At 44.0% G+C, this 19,379-nt stretch overlaps 1 protein-coding gene across 1 annotated transcript in view; it reads left to right on the top strand.

The window, feature by feature from the left end:
* ITIH5 (inter-alpha-trypsin inhibitor heavy chain 5) overlaps positions 1-19,379 on the top strand; it is a 47,252-nt gene that overhangs the window by 25,696 nt on the left and 2,177 nt on the right. Inside the window, exons 8-13 of the mRNA XM_040546613.1 lie at positions 7,774-7,945; positions 10,527-10,836; positions 13,353-13,906; positions 14,272-14,322; positions 15,412-15,528; positions 18,031-18,408. Coding sequence (XP_040402547.1) covers positions 7,774-7,945; positions 10,527-10,836; positions 13,353-13,906; positions 14,272-14,322; positions 15,412-15,528; positions 18,031-18,408 — 1,582 coding nt within the window. The remainder of the gene's footprint in view (positions 1-7,773; positions 7,946-10,526; positions 10,837-13,352; positions 13,907-14,271; positions 14,323-15,411; positions 15,529-18,030; positions 18,409-19,379) is intronic.

The raw sequence follows: 19,379 nt of genomic DNA, 5'->3' as shown, positions 1-19,379 counted from the left end.
TGGGGCTCCTGGAGCTGGAGATGCTGAGGACATTAGGAAATGGGGAAAAGGGAGAAAATGAAGAAGGGGAGCAGGTGCTGAAGGACTGTGAGGGCCCTGTGGCAGACTCTCAGGTGGGAGAACAGGCAAATTTGCTTTTTTTCCTATTTTTAATTTATTTTTTTAAACTACTGTTCAGTGCTTTTGCATTGCCTGGTGCTAACCCTGAGCAAAAGTACTGGGATTTTGCTCCAAATAGCTAACCATTACACCATCCCTCATCCACTGCAGATGAAAATGCATCTAATGAAGTTGCATCTAAAAGTAAGAAGTTTCACAGTTCAAGCTAAAAATGCAAGGACTATGAAAGGAGGTGGCTACAGAGTGATGATCTCTGCAGAGGGATAACAGGTACTTGTCTCTGTGGAAGTACAGTACTCCCTCTCATGGAGAAATAACACATGCCTCCTCTCCATGGAGAAATGACACCTCCTCTCCGAGTAGGAATGATGCAAACTCTCTGTGGAGAAATATCTCAGATCTTTTTTCCACAGAGAGGTAGCATATCCTCTCTGTAAAGGAGCAACACATTGCTCCTAGCGGGTTACGTGCACAGGTAGGATGTTCTGAGAAGGGACTAGAAAGCTTCAAACCCAGCAAGCTGCCGACTGCTGAGCCACCCACTGTGAGAGAGTGGCTGCACAATGAAGGATGGAGGTTAATCAACGTGAGAAACAGCGACCTGTGTCTCAGCCCACGTCCTGCTGCGTAAGGTAGCAGCTAATTGCTGCTGAAATCCAGGGCCCGTGCTGTGGTTAGCCTCTTCTTGGGCGTATCAGTTCTTCCCAGCACCGTGTCTGTAGCTGGTCTCTGACGGGGGCAGGGAGTGAAAGTCCCAAGTTCCTGGAACAGTTTTCGTGCACTGCGACTAGCTCCATCTTCTGAGGACAGGCAGAGGGAGGGACATCGAGCTCTGTATTGAGGGCATGGGGCACTTTCCCCTCGGCATTGACCTCTTTGCTGCTAGCTCCATGGAGATTGTTTGTCATGCTGACAAGGGGAGGGTTTGAGTGTCTGACTGGAGTGTTATGGGATGTGATTCTACTTAAAATGAGCTAAGCACAAGACAAGAATGTGGCCTTCATACGCTGCTGTGTCAGTCTGGCTGTCTGCCTGGGTAGCCTCGTTGTTTCCCATGGGGTTATGTCAGTATGGCACTATGGGGCAGCCTTTAAACTTTTATTTTTGACCATTTTTACAGGAACGTTTGCTGCTCCAAATGTAACCAGCATTGCTGGTAAGGGCTTGAACTAATGATGCATAGTACCGATAACAGCTTGCCTCCTTCAGTCTTTGTACAGGTATTTATTTCTATCATCAACACTGCTGCAAGGTTGCAAAGACTTAGGAGCTACTCCGCACACATGAAACCCCAGTTCCTGAGAAATCAGATCATTTTGCAGTTTTTCATGTGTTTATCCTCATCATGCTGTTGGGTGCTGGAAAACTGCATTACCCACAACTGGACAGATGTGGTACAAAATGATTTGTTCAGGATATCAGTGGCAGAATAGGCAATAGAAACACTTCCTGTAAATGATGGAGAATTTATTTTGCAGACAGAAACTGCAGTGCACCTTTTTCTAAGGCCATACACGGAGTCATCAATGTTCAACTGATTAGCAAGGGTTGTGTGATGTTTTGGGGTGAGAAGCTGGTACAAGCACTGGAGACAGTTCTTTATTGTCCAGAGCTCTACATCCAAACTCCCTCCCTTCACAGACCAGTGTCAGCATAAAACAAAATGCTTGTTGTCCAGAATTGTGAAGGAGTTTTCCTTGGTTACGTGATCAGTGTCTGCCAGGAAGAAAGCACAAAGATACATTGATGGGGAGGGGGTGAGCTGCAGTCCCTGAACTGCACGACACTCCCTGCAGAGGAAGAAAGGGCAGATTGTCCTCTCCTAAGAGGGGCATGGAGGATGGCAAAAAATCTAAGGATATGCTTCTGGGTTCAAACCCATTTTTGGTACAAAGTCCTTGTTGCTGACAATTGGCACATGATCTGCATTATGTGGGCAGAAAGGAAATGGGGCCATAGAGGAAAGCAAACCTGGTAAGATGTGGCATGAGACCTCAGCAGGATAGACAGTGCCCAAACCTGTGCTTTTTCTGCACGTTATCTTCTCCCTGTAAAATGGAAGTGGTGCTCCCACTACTGGGATCACAGCCTGGATCCCAAGCCAAGTCTATGGCAGTACCTTCTCTGGCCTCAACAGAGCCATTTCAGGTGTTTCTCGGATGCCAGCCTTTCCTCACCTCACAGTATCAATCCCTCTGACAAACTGATCAGATATTACTGTTTTGGCTTGGAAAAGCCACTTCTGGAGCTTCATCAGCTGCCTGTTCATGTTTGGAAAGGGAAAGATATGAACCAAAGCACAGAGGATATGAACTGGGGGGGGAGGACAATTCTGTATTTTTCTTCTTGTGCTTCCTTAGAATGTATTGCCAAACAACATATTTACTTGTACTTTTCTCCTTCCCACTGTAGGATATCTGGTTTCTGAGCCCTTCTGTGCTCTGTTGCACTCTCAGACAAGTTACTGGCCAGAGTTGTGTGTTTCTAATTCCCTTTGAGCTTATGTCTTGTGCCATAGCTTCTTTCTTGTCAAATACGGACTATCGCAGGAGATCTGGAAGGAAGAAGTAAAGGCTCTGATGCATCCAGTTCCCAAAGTAGCGGGCAGATGAGCCTCGGAGCTAACAGTGCTATATAGTTGTGATCTCTTGTGCTGAATACAGGATACTGTTGTCAAGACTCTGCATGCAGCTGAAATTTTGTCCTCTGGTCTCAGCTTCCTTCACTGTATGGTTGCAAATGGTCCCATGCCCTCCCTTCCAGCTCCCTGCAGCCCGTTCTCACGCAATGCTTCCAGCTGATGGGTACAGCTTTCAGTCACTAACGCCTTCTTCTCTGCTAGCCATGTTCTTTAGACCCACTGATCCCAAGCCCACACGGTTCCCTGGTGCTGCCTGAAGCTGGAAAGGGGCTGTTGCTGGTGCTGATGCCTCGCTGTCCTGCCCTTGTTGAAGGCAGATGCCAGCTGTGTTTGGGCGTGCAGGGTATGACTAAGGATTGCCAAGTGATCTCAGAGGCACTGCTTGCTGGGAGAGCTCCCTCTGCATCTGGAAGCTGTTTCCAAAAGGGGCTGAGTTCGTGCTGTGCTGCAGAGGCCCATTATTTGTACAGCACTGGAGTCAGCGTGGACTGAAAGTCTTTTGATTTTTACGGGCTGGCATGAGGCTCGCACAGAGGATGTGGGCCTGGGATGGAGCACTTACAAGCGCTCCTAGGCAATGGAAAATTTAAATACGTGGGCCTGGGACATGCATGATAATGAGGTGTTTGAGCTCCCTGCTTGCTTCATAGCAGAGCCAGTGTCTGGCAATGCTGTGGCATCTAACAACCATACATTGTCTCCCTTTGAACTGCACAGCGTTCAGGGTAGCCAGGCTTCGCCCTCACCCTGCTCCTCAAACAACCAAGGGACTGTGGGGGAAATGTCACCGGGGCTCACATTCCTCCTAAAAGGTGCCCAGATGGTCTGACATCATCCCAGATGTCTCCGAGGCAGCTCTTTGACCCAAGAAAGGGCTGAAGGCTCTCAGCTGGCCCATGGGAGCATGCCTCTTTCCATGCTTTGTTCCACCAGCATTTTAGCTAAGTCAGAGATAGCCCCAAGGGGCACATACAGAGGTGACAAGTGGCAGCCTAACTGGTGTGTAGCTGAGGGAGTTCTCCTCTTCCCTGCTGTTGCTGGTGGTTGTACAGCCCTGAGCCATCTCAGCTGTGATGCAGGGCCCTTAGCAAGGATGAACCAGAAGAGCAGCAGTTGTGTTGCACGTCCAGGTATCACTGTGGAGGTGAGAGTCCATATTCAGTTTCTCATCATTTCAGAAGCACAGACATTAACTGTGATTACTCCCCAGCCAGACACTGTCACCCAGGCTTTCTCCAGCTTTAGATCATGATGTTTGTTCGCCAGATTTGGAGAGTGAAATTTTGTAGCCCTGGCTGTTTCAAGCCTTAGGTTCCAGCTGTACTGACAGCTCATTCAGAGTCACGATTTCTCAACTCATATGCACTGGAATGGCAATTCGGTCTCTGCCTCTCAGCTCAGTTTCATCCATGCTGATCTGGGGGAAACAGAAGAATCTCCCCACCAAGCTATACCCTTTAAATCCTGATTTAAAACTTGTCTGTGACAACTACAAACCATTCCCAACTGGCAAAAAGTGACTTTTTTGAGCTGTTCTCTATTGCTGATTCCTATCACCCTCTCCTTTAATCTTTGCTTCATCCTCTACACAAAAGTGCATCTGCACAGGCAAACACATTGGAAATAGCGTTTCACCTTAAAGTACCTGGCACAAGAATGTTGGACATTAAACTGGGCTTTCTCATTGCGAATGGGTTAGATTTATCCCCAAAATGAGATAGATATCATCTGCACAGCAGTGGGAGAATGATCTGACCCTTGCCAGGGAAGAAATGGTTAATTTTCTGCCTCACAGGAGAGTGTCTTTGGCATGCATTTCAGCGCAATGACTCACTGGGGCCAGAGGGAGTGGAAGTGCAAAGACCCCATTGCAGCAATCAGCTTGGGAATCCCACTCCTTGGCTCCTCGGAGCCAGGAGAGGTTCCAGCTGTGGCCTTACAAGGCCAGAACAAGAAACCTGCTGCCGTGTCCCGAGCGAAGCTGCTGCCAGGCACTCCCTGCATGAAATGCTCTAAATCCTCTCCTGGAGGCTGGGGAGACCGAAGGAGAGGGCTGGGCTTCCAGAGCACTCAGTCACAGCAGTGTATTTAAGGATTTCAGGCGGTGCACTTTTACCAAGATATTCTCCTTATTTAACGCTCCATCTGCCTGCCAGCTCCTGAATCTCATCCAGTCCTCCAGAGGGATGTCAGGTCCCTCTTGCAGCCCATTTATGGGTACGGCGTGTGTTGCCACCCTGCAAGGGCTGCAGTCTTTAGGATAAACCTGGAGTTCCTTACAGGCTGGGAGGAGCGATGGAAACAAACGCGATGAGCCAAGCAATTCAGAGCACACTGGGAGAGACGGAGAGCCAGTTCAGCTCCTTTTGGCTCCAGTAAGCACTGTGATGTTCAGGACTGGACAGGTTTAGGTCCTGAGGTGAGTTCCACCTTCCCTCTAGCTGAGCTACTCAGCCTCCCAGAGGCGATGCTAGAAGACAGGCACTTCCAGACAGTGACTCAGCCCGTCCTAAAAACTATCCAAAGCAGATGGGATGAATTACTCTCTGGAGGTATCTCCCCCTGCCTGGAGAAGGATTAGATGAAGTGCCCAGCTTTCTGATGATTGAGTTGGGAACATTGAATCCCACCCTTCATTTTTACTGGGGATGAACCATTTGGCCTCCCTCATATTTTGCTCACTTTGAAGCAAAACCATGTATGTAAACACTTGTACATATGTTTGCATATATAGTACACAAAGTTTATTTTAGTGAAGTTACAGAGACCAGGACACGTTGGAGATGCTGGAATCTGAGTTGCACGTGCATCCGCTTTAATATATGACAGAACTTTTTCCTGGGAAAAACTGACTAAAACTCCGTGGAAACGACTCAACTGTGACAAAATAAAAGACAAAAAGGAAAGAGAGTATGAAAAAAGGAGAGAGAGGGAGGGATGGTCCCAACCCCACGTTTGGAACCTGTGTGAGGGTGTGGAGAAGTGCTGAGTTTTCTAGGAAAGTCTGCTTCAGTTCTCTCCTGACCTGTTCAGCAGTTGTAGCTTGGATGCTCACTGCACACAGACTTCACTGTTGCTCTGCATCGTTTCTCCTTTTCTTTTCATTTTCTTTTGGCTGAATGCAGTCAAGAGTGTCAAAAGGAATTTCTGTGCACGCTGAAGGTGAGAGGCAGTGTCCCCGTGAGAAAGCCAAAGCAAGATTACTTTTCCTATTGCCTTGTTCTCAGAAAAACAAACAAACAAGCAAGCAAGCAAACAAACAAACAAAGAAAAAAACAGCTTTCTTGCGCCCAATAAATCCCTCTGAGGAAAGTGCAATTTGACAGAATGCAAGCAACTGAAAAAAGGGTTTTTGTAATGGGAAAGGTCAAGTGATGTTAATTATAATCACAGCTACAGTATGGTTAATGAGATTTGGGGAGTCTCCTCTTTGAAAGAGCCTCTTCTACCAGTGCCTGCATTATTTTTCCTATCTATAAAACATGCATGAAATGTGGTAAGGTAATGGTGGTAAGGCATGAAGCAGAGTTCCACCTAACCAAATGGAAGATGAATCCTGCAATCCCTAGAGGGAGAATGGGTAACACATAAGGCAGAAGCAGACAAGGAGGAACTCCAGACCTGGCTCCAAAATACTGGGAGCTAAGGGAAATATTCCCCCTTAACTTTAGATGGACCTCAGACTGGAAGCCAAGTCACCAGCTGGGACAATGCGAGATTCCACTGTTGTGGGTGATTTGTCTGCAGTTGCATCATCAGCTTTCATGCAGAATCCAGAGGGGTATTGATGACACAGCTTGAGCTTTGATCTCATGGCTTTGAGACCCTTTCCAAACTGTCTTTGCACAGCAACATCAAGCCTAGAAACATCTGTTTTTCAGCACTGCTGATTACCTTTTGTATTTCTTCTGGACAAGGCTTTCATATATTTCCATGGTAGGCATGAGAGAAACCTTTAAGTGCCAATGGGTCCACCATATTATTCCGAGATGGTCAAGAAGGGGCAGAGCTGAGAAGCTGCTGATCCCTCTGCTTACAGGTATTGCTTCATGTTCCTCCCATGTGTTTTGCATAGAAATACAGGGTATGTTTTTGCACAGATGGGGACTGCTTCTGGGCATCTTCTCTCAGCCGGTCTCAATAAGCTGAAATTTATTTCCATGCAAACACAGCTGAATGGATGCTACATCAAAGTTGGTCACACTGGGAGGACTGGACACATCTGTACTCTTCCTGTTGGCTTATCCTTGGTGGTCTGTCTTTCCAATCACACAGGCACCTTAATTTCTCTTGTTATGAACTTGGCTTGATACTACTCGGATCAGTACTCTATCTGGTTGCCTGTGTTTGCATAGGATGGCAAACAGCAGAGCGATATAATGTTGGTGCATTGCTGGAAAAACAATATGCCCGGGATCAAACTGACTAGCATGTAGAATCAGCAATAACTAGTCAAGGCTTCTTTTTTTTTTTTTGTATTCATTTGAACATATGAGCTCATACATCTGTTAATTGGTGGAACCATTCATTGCAGTACGTATGTACCAATCAGTTTCCTAATTATGAACAAGGCTTGTGCATCCTTGACTTATTTAGAGGTATTTCAACTTTTAAATAACTCGCTTAACCATGTGCCACTTACATCTTACTGCAAATCTAGAGGACTTTAGAAGAAATCCATGAGGCTTTCGGTATTAACATTATTCAGTATTCCTTAGTCAAGGGCACAGTTCTCCCAGTCACTAGGAGTTTTTATCCTAATACTTAGGCCCAAACACATCTCTCCCGGCTTTGCAACATCTTTTGGGGCAAGAGTTGTTCTTTTGTTCTATATTTGCATAGCATCTGGCTCCACAGAGGTCAGGCCTCGAGACAGGGAAGAACATCCCAGCTGCCTTCATGATCCAAACTGGCAGTGTAGAATTATTTGTAAGATCAGTAAGCATCTTAATTCTTGCCTGCTAAAGCAGTGACTGTTGCACCTACTGGTCTCTTTTCTCTTCTCTTTCCAGACCAAAGAAGCTCTCTTCACAATTCTCCAGGACCTAAGGCCTGAAGACCACTTCAATATCATTGGCTTTTCCAACCGAATAAAGGTCTGGCAGCAGGACCGGCTGGTGCCAGTTACTCCAAATAATATAAGAGATGCCAAAAAGTACATTCATAACATGTCACCAACTGGAGGTAGGATCCAGAGATATGAATGGTATTAATTTTGCTATCCAATTAACTACACATTCAGTGCTGAATGTGGTCCTGTGTCATGTAGCAATAAAAAACATTGGCATTTAAGCCATGGGAGAAAGGGACCCCTTTGCTATCTCTACTTAGGGTCAAGTGGTGAAAGGATATGGGTCCTGTATCAACTTACATCATGGCTATCTGTCCCCAGATCTGGTTATATGATCTGATATTCTTCTTAAAGCCAAATTGGGCCCATTCTCCCATTCATTCAGTGACATCCTGGGAGTGGGAAAATTCCCAACATCATTTCTTTATGACACAGGGAAAAAAGAAAACACGTCCTTGTGAAGGACACGGGTCAGTACTTTTGCAGTTGCTGAAAACCTGTGTAAAAGCAGGAATGTAGTTATGCCTGGGTTGTAAACCCCATAACTGGACTAGCCAGTGTGGGCTGTTGGGTTGCCTTCTGTCAGAGCTGATTCCTCACCTAGTGCTGTCTCCTTCTTGTCTCTTCCTTCTAACTAGCATTAAGGAGCAGCCATAATAACATTCAAGAATTTGTCATCCCTTTTTGCTTGTGCCTTATTGCCAGGAGTGAAGACGGGAGAAGAGGAGCCCCCAGAGCAGTGGCAGAGTGCAGGCATGATTTTGAGCTTGATTCAGTAGTCTCCTAGGAGTCTCTGGACATTAGTGTAAAAAAATAACATAGCAAGGTTTGTAATCAAGCATACCTTGGCAGCTGTGCCCATCCTGGCTGAACACTCCTCAGATAGGCTACAAAATGACTTATGCAGATTTTTCTCTGTGCAAGGGATCACAGCTGGCTGAAGGTCGGACAGGGTCTTCCTATGGTTGCCCCTGAGCAGTGACCACTCCCAGCAAAGGAAACGCTCTGATGGAAAAACACAGCAAACAGGATGGTTTTCCACACTGTTTGTATTACAAGGAAGAGAGTTTAGGAAGTGGTCAAGAGACCTGCCCAGTTAAACAATTGCCAATAGTGGGACAAAATTCAGAGTAAAAAGCTTTTTACTTCTGAAGTGCCAAAAGAGAGTTGTGCAGGGACAGCTGAGTTTGCCTGTGGACCTGACAGAACAAAAGCAAAAGGAAATGATTAACTCTGAGGTTCAACAGGAAGGTGTAAATGATTCTCCACCGCAGGCAAGCAGTCGTTTAGTTTTGGCTAACTCTGCATTTTCCTCATAAATACGCTGTGGCTTGAGTATCTTCCTGTGAACGTGAATGCACTTTGGCTCACAGATCAAACACACAGAGCATGTGCTGTGCTTGCACTGCTGTGTCATACTTGCACGCCAAAGAATTGGGAACGAGATATTGTGGCATGATATCTGTGCATGTTGCAGAAGGCATTGTTCAGTGCTCTATGGCTCTGTGACGTGGCTGGCTTTGAAATGACACCATCTGCCACACTGGATGGTTTTTCATTTGTTTCTGGGGAAACAATTATTTCTGAAGTTTTGGACCTGGGTGGGGACTGTGAGAATATTAAGACATTTAGGTGCAGGATTTTGGTTCAGTCATTTTGCAGAAACACAGTCTGGATTCTGAGGACTTTTCAGACGTTTTATGCTCTTTCCTGTTCTTTGTCTTGGTACAGACACTAGAGTTGTGCAAACTAAGTTTCTAAGTTCATGATGCATGGTCAGACCTAATAGCACATATTTGCTATTAAACTCTCTAGAGCTCCCCTTCTGGACACGCAGGAGTCTGTTGTGTGTGTTTCTTACTCCATTTCATCTGCTTTTTTTTCTGAGAGCTGTTTTTAATCCAGACATACTGATCTTGTAAATGTTCCACAACCAATCCCTCTTTGCTTTGACTAGCACAAGAAATACCTGAGGCCAGGTGACACCCATACTCCTCTTCCAGGTTTCTTTTTTTTTTTCTTTTCTGAACATGCAGTAGACTTGAATCCTTTCCATGCATATTCTTCTAATGTACCTGTATTCCCTCATTTATTTTCTGTTTTCTCCTTCTCTCTCCACTTCAGGCAGTTGCATTCTTTGCTAGGGAATTGTATTGTGAAAACACATTCCTCATCCAGTAAAGCCATTTCTCATCTCTTTAAAACTTTGTTAGCCACTCAGGTTTGAAGAGCAATACCAACCACTTGTTTTCCCACTTGAAAGGCTTTTCTCTCGCTTCAAATCTTGTGCCCTTCAGACAAATTGGGCAGAACTTGTTTTCCCAGTTAAGATACCATCTCTGAGAGTCCAGTAATTAACCTTAACTGTTTTTGTATGTACCGGTAGGACATAGTATGTACTGTGACTCTGCTTACCATGGCTGATTGATTGTTGTATATTGAAACATTCAAGTATAGAGAAATTTCACAGAATCAACTGCAATTCATATTTTAAATCATCAGAATATAAAAAGTTTTTCCAAACTGGTGCTGAGTAAGAGCTGATTTGAGTAAAAGGGATATTGCAACCTCACACAGAGAAAAGGACCATCATAATGTACAGAGTTGCTGTCATTCTACTCAAGGGAGCTTAGGAAAATTATTTGCACCACCCTTAGAAGGGGAAATGAGCTAATCCTTTTGGTGCTTTCCCAGGAACTAATATTAACAGTGCACTCCAGACTGGTGCAAAGCTGCTAAATGATTACATTGCTCAGAACGACATCGATGCCAGAAGCGTCTCTCTGATCATCTTCCTCACTGATGGGAGGCCCACTGTTGGGGAAACACAGTCATCCAAAATCCTCAGCAACACCAAGGATGCCATCCGTGATAAGTTCTGCCTATTCACCATTGGCATTGGAAATGATGTGGACTACAGGCTGCTGGAGAGGATGGCACTGGAGAACTGTGGCATGACAAGGCATTTCCAGGAGGATGAGGATGCAGCCAGCCACCTGAAAGGGTTTGTTCTGCTTTGTCTGTCCTTGCATCTTCATCAGGTCTTGTGGGCATTTAGAGGGAAAATCCTCTAAGGGGACATGGCAAGACACAGAAATTTGACTGAGGCTTATCTGAGGTTGAAAGGATATACTTCAAAACCGAGATTTAAAGTTTCTTGCAGGAAGTATGTATACTTCTTATAAATTGTCTCCTTTCTAGCAGGTACTCTGAGGGGCACTGGAGCTTCCCAGCCCACAGAATGGAGCATTTGTTCTGCTTACTCATAATACTTTTTTGGGTGTGTAAACCTTGGGAGGTAGAAGACAAGTGCAAACTCTCCTCAGGTGAATGGAGGAAGGAAAAGATGTATTGATCAGTTTAAATTGACAACATAAACAGCATGTAGTCATTACGTTCCCTTATTTTTCTCTGTGACCCAAACAGCTTTCCTGTAATCCTCATCATTAGTGGGACTGGAGGTTATGTTTCTCTTCTGTGATAGCTCTGTCTAAAACATCAGGCAGTGTATCAGTATTCCAAGTAAAAGTGTTTGGCTTTTGCCCCTTATTGTTTTGAATCTCAGAAACCAAAAAGAGACAGTCATTGAGCAGGGAACTTTAATTTTGCCTGGATAGTGCCTAATTTACTTGCAGCAATGCAGCTATGTGCCTTCCACTAGAGCTGTTCTTTCTGTGGTGGTTATGCTAGGACATGAGTGTCTTCCTTTTAAACCACATTTTGTAGATCCATCTACCACTCCACCCATGTCATCTGCTTCTCAGAACACGCATTTTGGATAGCAAGTGGCATTCCCTGGCACATGAAGGATGTGCTGACTGATTGGGCCACAGAAACCCAGCACAGCAAGTAGTTTTTTTCAAACACCTCTATCTGATAAGCCGCTCACTGTTTATCAAGGTCAGTGATGGCAAACCCATTTGGTATCTGGTGACAAATTTATAAGGAAAAGCACAATAACTTGCTGGAGGCCAATTCAAATCACTGGTGGAGGGAAAATCTATGTGTATACCAATGTAATTTCTGACTTCTGTGGTTAGTGGATTGTATTTTCACACAAATGCTTGAACTATGCTATCAGACAGGTTGCATCCTTCACTCCACCACTTGTATACTCCAGGAGCTATTCCATAGAAAGTTATCAGGTTGAATTCACTCATGTTTTAAAATGTGTTGAGGTCTCTGCATTGAAGATGCTAAGTGCTCGAGAGAGATTTTCAAAGAAAGCCAACCAATTCAGGCTTTGTTTTTTTTTGATAGAGAGAATAAAATATAAAGTGCAACTCCAGCCTTCCAACAATCTGTATAAGCAGATGTGAAAAATAAATGCAGATTGAGCTAAAAAAGAGCTGAGGCCACTTCCTTGTTTATTTACCAAATTAGACTCAAATGTTTTGCCAAGAGATGAGGAGGATGACATTTAAATGGGAAATTTAGCATTTGTGGAGCAGCCTGGAAAGTTCCATCAAAGCACATTGCTTCAGGGAAAACACAGTGCTGTAAACTTAGACCTTGACCCCTTGTAAAAGCTTTCTGGCCTGTCCAATATGATGTATTTTCAGAATAGTGTATTCTTAGTGTAGGGTCACGTTAACAAAGAATTATAGAATTAAACTCTGGTTCCACAGAAGGCATTGCATGCTCCAACAGAAAATCAGCGATAAGGTAGCACTGACTTCTCTTCCTCCATGCCTCCTGCACTTAGTGGTTAGGATTCCTACATTCCTTTGAAGTACTCTTGATTTTTATTTTCCTTTGCCCAACAGAAAACTGTATTCCTGCCTGTCCCACACTGACCATCCCAAGCTGTAGTAGCTAGAGCTTTTTCCAGCAATACAGAAGTTTTGGTTCAGATACTCTCCAGCTTTTTGGGACCTAGTATCTTGACTTACTGTTTCTGGCTATGGAATACCACACATAATACCACTAGAAAACAATTGGTAGTGGCATGTTTTCTGTGTACATTTTGAAATAACCACAGTGCTTTCTTTGAGCCTGAGAGGCCAAGAACTTATTTTTAATGGACAGACCCTCTTAAGTGAATGTGAGGGGCCAGAAATATCTCCTTGCAGAGCTCTTAAATTCTAGTGGAAGCTAGGTAACAGCCAGACCATGCTGGGATGCTTCTGAACATACCTAAGAGACTCTGTTTAGATGCCTAAGAAACACCAAAAACTAGAATGGGGCAGAGAACAACTTTGGCTGAAACGCACCTGTAGAGGTCATGTAATCCAGCCTCCTGCTCAGAGAGAAGCTACCTTCAAATTTAGGTGAGGATTCTCAAGGCCATTTCCACTCAAGTTTTGAAAACCTCCAAGGGTACAGACTCCATTGTCTCTTGGAGACCAGTTACACTGGACACAGTAGGTAAATTTGGGGCCTGGTAGCTCTAACTGTTCCTGAACATCCTCGGAGGTGTGTTAGATAGTCTGACTTATCCTTGGCCATGTATAACTACAAGAATGTGTGCATATACTTGTATGAATAATACTTGCAGTGTGTAATGTGTCTTTATTTTAGATTCTATGACGAGATAGGAACACCCCTCCTCTCTGACATCCGTGTTGATTACCCCGAAGACAATGTGGAGCAAGTCACTCAGAACTTCTTCCCTAACTACTTCAATGGCTCTGAAATTATAATAGCTGGCAAACTCATCAACCGTACCTCAGATAGCCTCCACGTGGAGGTGACTGCTAGCAACTCCAAGAAGTACATCCTCCTCAAAACAGATGTGGCTATTGACCTGCCAAGCAAGAATGACATCAGAGCTGTCCCTGGCCTGGAAGATGGCAAAGGTGATCAAAATTACATTGAGAGGGCATGGAGTTACCTCACCATCAAGGAATTGCTTAACTCCCGGCTGAAGAGTGATGACAATCAGGAGAAAGAATATTTGATGGAGAAAGCAAAGTCAATGGCCCTGACTTACAATTTTGTAACTCCTTTCACCTTTCTGAAGATGAGAGAGGCTGGGCTCCATTCAGAACCACCCGCAGAGGAGCTTATCAGACCTTCTACTGATGGCATTGGTGAAAAGCTGCAGAGCTTGCAGGGACACAAGGCACCACCAGGTATGAGGAAAAAATAACCATGTGCTGGTAAGAAATATTTTCACATTAGATAATCTCTCACAGATGACTTGGTAACAGGGATGATCAAGCCAATGAATTGTAGGGTGGTAAACAGAAAACTGGGATTTTCATATTGATTTTGTTAATTGTGGGCTGAGTGACCTTGAGCAAGACCTTTTAGGCACCTAACTCACCCCCTGGAAGCTTGTACTTTAGAAACTACAAAAGAAAATTTAGTGTTTTAAGGGAAGCTTACAATAGCTGCAGGAGTATGTGCAACAATCTCTCTGAATAGTATTTTGGGAGCATTAGTACACTATGACTCTTTCTGCTGCTCAGTAACAGCCTTCTCTCCCTACTCCTAGGTATACGCAGACAACGAGATAAGCAAAGAATTAAAATCTCCAAAACTTCAGGTCAGTACCTGTTTCCATGCTTTTTATAATCCAAGATATTTGCGGTTGATTAAAAAAATTTAAATTGCATGCCACTGTGGTGTAAGCATCCTAATAGATCAGCCAAAATTTTATTTACTAGCCTGCAGAGTAGGGAGGCAAATGAAAACAAAAACAAAATACTAAAGGGATCAGGAATGAGGATAAGTGTGGGGAAACACAGCCAGGTAGTTGATCTACAGTATTTGATCATTGTGTTTGAAAATAACGTAGATTAGTGAACAGGAAGCGTGTTATCTCTTTACTAGAACTGGTCAAAAAATGTTTGATTTTTATAAAGTAATGTTGTTGAAACATAAAAATATTGTTGAAGAAGAAAAGAAGAGACAATTCTGTAGTGTTTTACTATTTTCCTGTTGCTTCTATAGTTCTATGTAACATTCTTTTCATAATTAAATGAATAAAGAATAAGCCCAGATCAGTAATTTAGCCTTGAACCGCACTGGTTAAGGTCACATTTACTTTACAAAGCAGGGTTTTGGCTTGTGTTATTATCATACCTATCTGGTACTTGATGGTTTTTCAAGGACTGTTGAAAAATTAAGGTCATGGGATTGTTTAAAATCTGTCACTGCCTGCTCCAATCTGATATTGAGGTCCAGGAAGGTTCAGTGGGAGGTGTGCCCATGTAGCAATTTTTGGTTAGAGGATATACTTATATATGCTGGGGGGTGTTGCCTACAAATGGAGTATGGAGAATGGGAATATAACTTGCATGACAACTCCCATATGAGATGGTATTTCAGGAAGAAAATACCCTCACTTTCTCCTAGGCTACTTTGAGTTTCAATTTTCATTAAAAGCCCATTGTCTTCTGTGAGAAAACTAAAACAAAATAAAACAATCTTTGTGAAAAACAAAGCAAAACTTGGTGTTTCCTGGCAAATTCCATCCAACTGTCTAAAAACAATACACCAGGAGGCCTTAGGGAAAAAAAAAAAAAAAACAAAAAACAGGGAAAAACACACTTTGAAAAACAATTTTGTTAGATTCTTAGAGTCTGGAGTTTTGTGTATATCTCACATTTGTTTCCTTTCCATGATTTCTCAGCGGATGGAGACCCTCACTTTGTCATTGATTTTCCCTCCAGCAAGTTCTCTGTCTGCTTCAATATCGATGGAGAACCTGGAGACATTCTTCGACTCGTCTCTGATCATAAGGAATCTGGTGAGCAGCTAAACAAAGTAGTTGCTTGTGGAGGAAAGCTGAAGTGCAAGGCCAGCTCTGTAGCAATAACACCAAGGTGCTTCATAGGCGAGGAACCAGAGGAAATTAGAAAAAAAAAGTGCTTTTCAGGCCAGTCAATGGAAAATTCATGTACACCAATTTTCCAGCTCTAATCACCTGGATTAGAAGGGGAGGTAAACTCTGCACTCACCTCCACTCTGCCATGATGTACTGGTAAGTTCACAGCAAGCCTAAAAGCAAGGAGGCCTGGCCACTGTTACATACATGACTCATCTACAGAAGTGAGTGTAAAGTGATTAGACCATATCCATAGGGAAATATGGTTTCTGGCTTTTATATACCCAAACTTTTCCCAGTTCAGGTCTTCATTGACCATAATGAAGGGAGCGGCAGTTCCATGCAAAACTGCCAAGATCCACTCAAGCGTATGAGGACCATATTGAACCCCTTCAGTCCAGCTAGATTGGAGAGGTCAGTTCCTGATGATGAGTATCCAGTATGGTCTGGGGGCTGTACTTGACCAATGATGTAGCAAGCACAGCTGGGTAAACAGGCACTGGCATTTTGGATAATCAGAATGCAGTGTTTACATGAGCCATGCAGCCACCACCATTCTGAGAGATTATACAGGGGATTCATTTGGTGCAGAGGCAGTGTATTTGTTTGACAGTGCAGCTTCATCAACCCCCTAGTTACAAGGTCACAACGTGCAAATGAAAGATTTAACAGCATGGACTCGCCAAGATTGCTTGGATATCAGAACTTCACTCTCTACTTACAGCAGCAATTGCTTCAGGACAGAGAGAAGTACAGGCTAACCGAGCACTGAGGCTGTTTCAGTGAAGAGACTACCAAACTGATTACCAAGTCATGGCAACCTTAAGAAAACCCACATAATTCAGGATCTGCTTTGCGCAAGTCACTCTGATCTCCAGAGGCCCAAACTGTGGTCTGATCCGATCTGGAATTCTAAGCAGGGCAGCTAATAAGCAGATTATGTCCTGAGCAGGGAAATGGTGGGAGGCAGGGGTGTCAAAACCAGAGACAATGCACAGACTTGTTTTACAAAGGAGATAAACAATCCTCACAGTAAAGGCGCAAGAATTCTATTCCATGTGGCAGTGGCCTAGCCTCCATCTTTTTGCATTCATGCCTGCCTCAGTAAATTAAATCCATCTCCTGGCAGTGTTACCCTTAAATTTCTTTCACAGATTATGTGCTACTGCTTGAGTCATTCTGTGGTTCAAATGCAGGATGAACTTGAGGAAAGCAGGCTCTGTAGAACTAACAAGATGAGTCTATGAAGACAGAAATGACAGATTCCCTCAGGGATGATGGGAGATGGAGATATTGCACCTAAGTGTTGATGTCTTGGGTCTAACTTGGGTTAGCCACAAGCTTCCTCCTTTATTGTTGCTGTCTAGTAGCTGTGTAGAGACCTGTGGGAAGTGAGACACTGTCTTAGGGACAGGAAGTCACAAAAGTAATTAAAATGATTGTTAATCTTGCTGTGGACATCTAGGCTTCAGTTGACTCAATGAGGTCTGCATCTTGGACCACTCAAAAGTATTTCTTTTGGGTCAAAACTGAGGGAAGCTGGAAGGGCAGCACTGTTGAAGCTGGAAATAACCCAATGTAGTTCAGGGACCCTTCAGCAGGTTCTGGGTCCTCCTCTGCAGTGACACAAGAAGAACCTGAATTTCTTACACTGTCGCCTGAGGAGGTTTAGCACATCACACTGTTGTAGGTCAGGCTATTCCCTTTATGGGTCCTGCTTGGTCTTTAATGTTCTGGTTGAGGTAGTAGCAGTTACTCTGTGATTTCCCAGGTTAGATCTCATCTTAAGAGTCGGGTAGTGAAGAACATCAAACCTCAAATGTCTACTGCCATGAGATCCTCTGACACGGCAGCATTCAGATACATCCAGGCCTTCTTCCTGGAAGACATTCAGTCTCTGTGCCAGTTGGTGATTTGAGAAAGAGCAGGCCCACCAGCAGCTTGTCTTAGTTCTCCAGGATCTGATGTGTTTGTCCAGGTCTGAGCTTATGCCTCAACAATTAAGTAGTCTAGGTAAATGATACCATGGCAGGTAGCGTTATAGCAGTCAGAAAGGTAAATATTTATCTTATGTAGGTCAATAAGCCCATGTCATTGTATTGATGATAGGTAGTCCAAAGGTTGGATGGAGCTTAGAAACAACTGATCCTGTCTTGTGACACTGTAAACACATGGTTGGGACTAACGAGACTGGGTACCTGTCTCCAGAGCAAGCCAGTATTTCTTAGCTTGGATAAATTTAGGTGCTCTGTATAAGTTAATCAATTTATAACACATTGGCCAACCTGTTTTGAATGCTGGTAGGTGAAATAAGTTGAACATAAGGTAGTGAATCTGCATATCCTTGGTTACAATGCTTGTGTCTTCAAGACGAGAGACCTGTTCTTGGTTCCAGCTTTCGCTTACTGATTCTTTTCCTGCAAGGTGTAACGGTGAATGGGCAATTAATTGGAGCTCCTGCACCACCCAATGGCCACAAGAAACATCGGACTTACTTCAACACCATCACTATCCTCAGCAATAAGCCACAGAGATCTTACCTAGAGATCACACCCACCAGGATCATCCTGGATGATGGGGAAAGGCTTATTCTGTCTTGCGACCGGAGTGCTGTTGTGCGGAGCAGCAGCCTCGAAGTGTCCGTCTCTGCCAACTCCAACATCACTGTGACGATACGAGACACAATCAGCTTTGTCATCCTCATCCACCACTACAAGAAGCCAGCCCCATATCAGAAGGATCACCTTGGGTTCTATATCTCCAACAGTAAAGGCCTCTCTTCTGACTCCCACGGGTTACTGGGTAAGTAACAGGTTCTCAGGTAGAGAGCTGTAAACCAGAGAAAAATGATTCTTCCAAACAGTTTTAAAGGACAGAGATAGGAGGTAATGAGAAAGGTAGGTGGAAATTAAGTTCCCAGATGAAACTTTTACTTCCACTCATAAATGAGTTCTGTTACCCATATCTCCAACTCCTCTCCCATCTTCCTCTGTATGAACTATCTTCCACTATCCCTGATATGCCTGTGCCTGTTTTTCTCAAATCCACTCTTTTTATGATTGTTTAATGCAGTTGTCATTTGAATGTGCACATTAGAAGCTCTCAGAGATGAATAATACAGAGAGAGAAACCAAGTAATTCACAAGGACCCCTAATACAGCACCAATAAGACATTATCTCGTGATAGTCCTAAATCAGAATAACCCAGCTGCTAATGTGCTCTCAGGAACATAACAGAGTTGGGTCTGACTCTCTCTAAACAGAGAGGAGAGTCAACTGAGGTCTTGCAGATCCTGAAAGAGAAGTCTAGTCACAAAGGTAGTGCATTGCCAGAAATTGCTGGCTTTCAGCCTTCAAGTTCTGCACTTTCATATGTACAGAGGGTCTGTCTGTGAATCACTGAGCTGTTTACACTTGAGCCTGGTTGAGATCAAGAAACATTAGTATTTCTTGTTGCCCCTTTCTTTCAAACTTTTGAAGTGAAAGATGAGCCATGCCCACATTTTGAGAGCAACTAGGCTTTAGGTAGGCTCAGAGAATATCTAAATGGTTGGCCTCTTTCAGATGAGAAGTAGTGATGTTCATGGACATCTACAGGTGCCGAACTCTAAGGCTGAAGTCATGGTTTCCATGACACTCAGATACTCCCAGGTTAAGCAGAAGATGATCCTTCAGGAGTGGAGTTTTGGATTCAGGCCCCTTGCATGTGCAAACCTCTAAACCTACCCTTTTAGTTTTTTTTAACCTTTTAGGTTTGGCGTAAAAGACCTTGC

This window comes from Cygnus olor, chromosome 1 (assembly GCF_009769625.2).
Source record: "Cygnus olor isolate bCygOlo1 chromosome 1, bCygOlo1.pri.v2, whole genome shotgun sequence".
Classification (NCBI taxonomy): domain Eukaryota; kingdom Metazoa; phylum Chordata; class Aves; order Anseriformes; family Anatidae; genus Cygnus; species Cygnus olor.
Note: the sequence above shows the minus strand (reverse complement) of the source record. Positions and strands in the feature narration are given on the sequence as shown.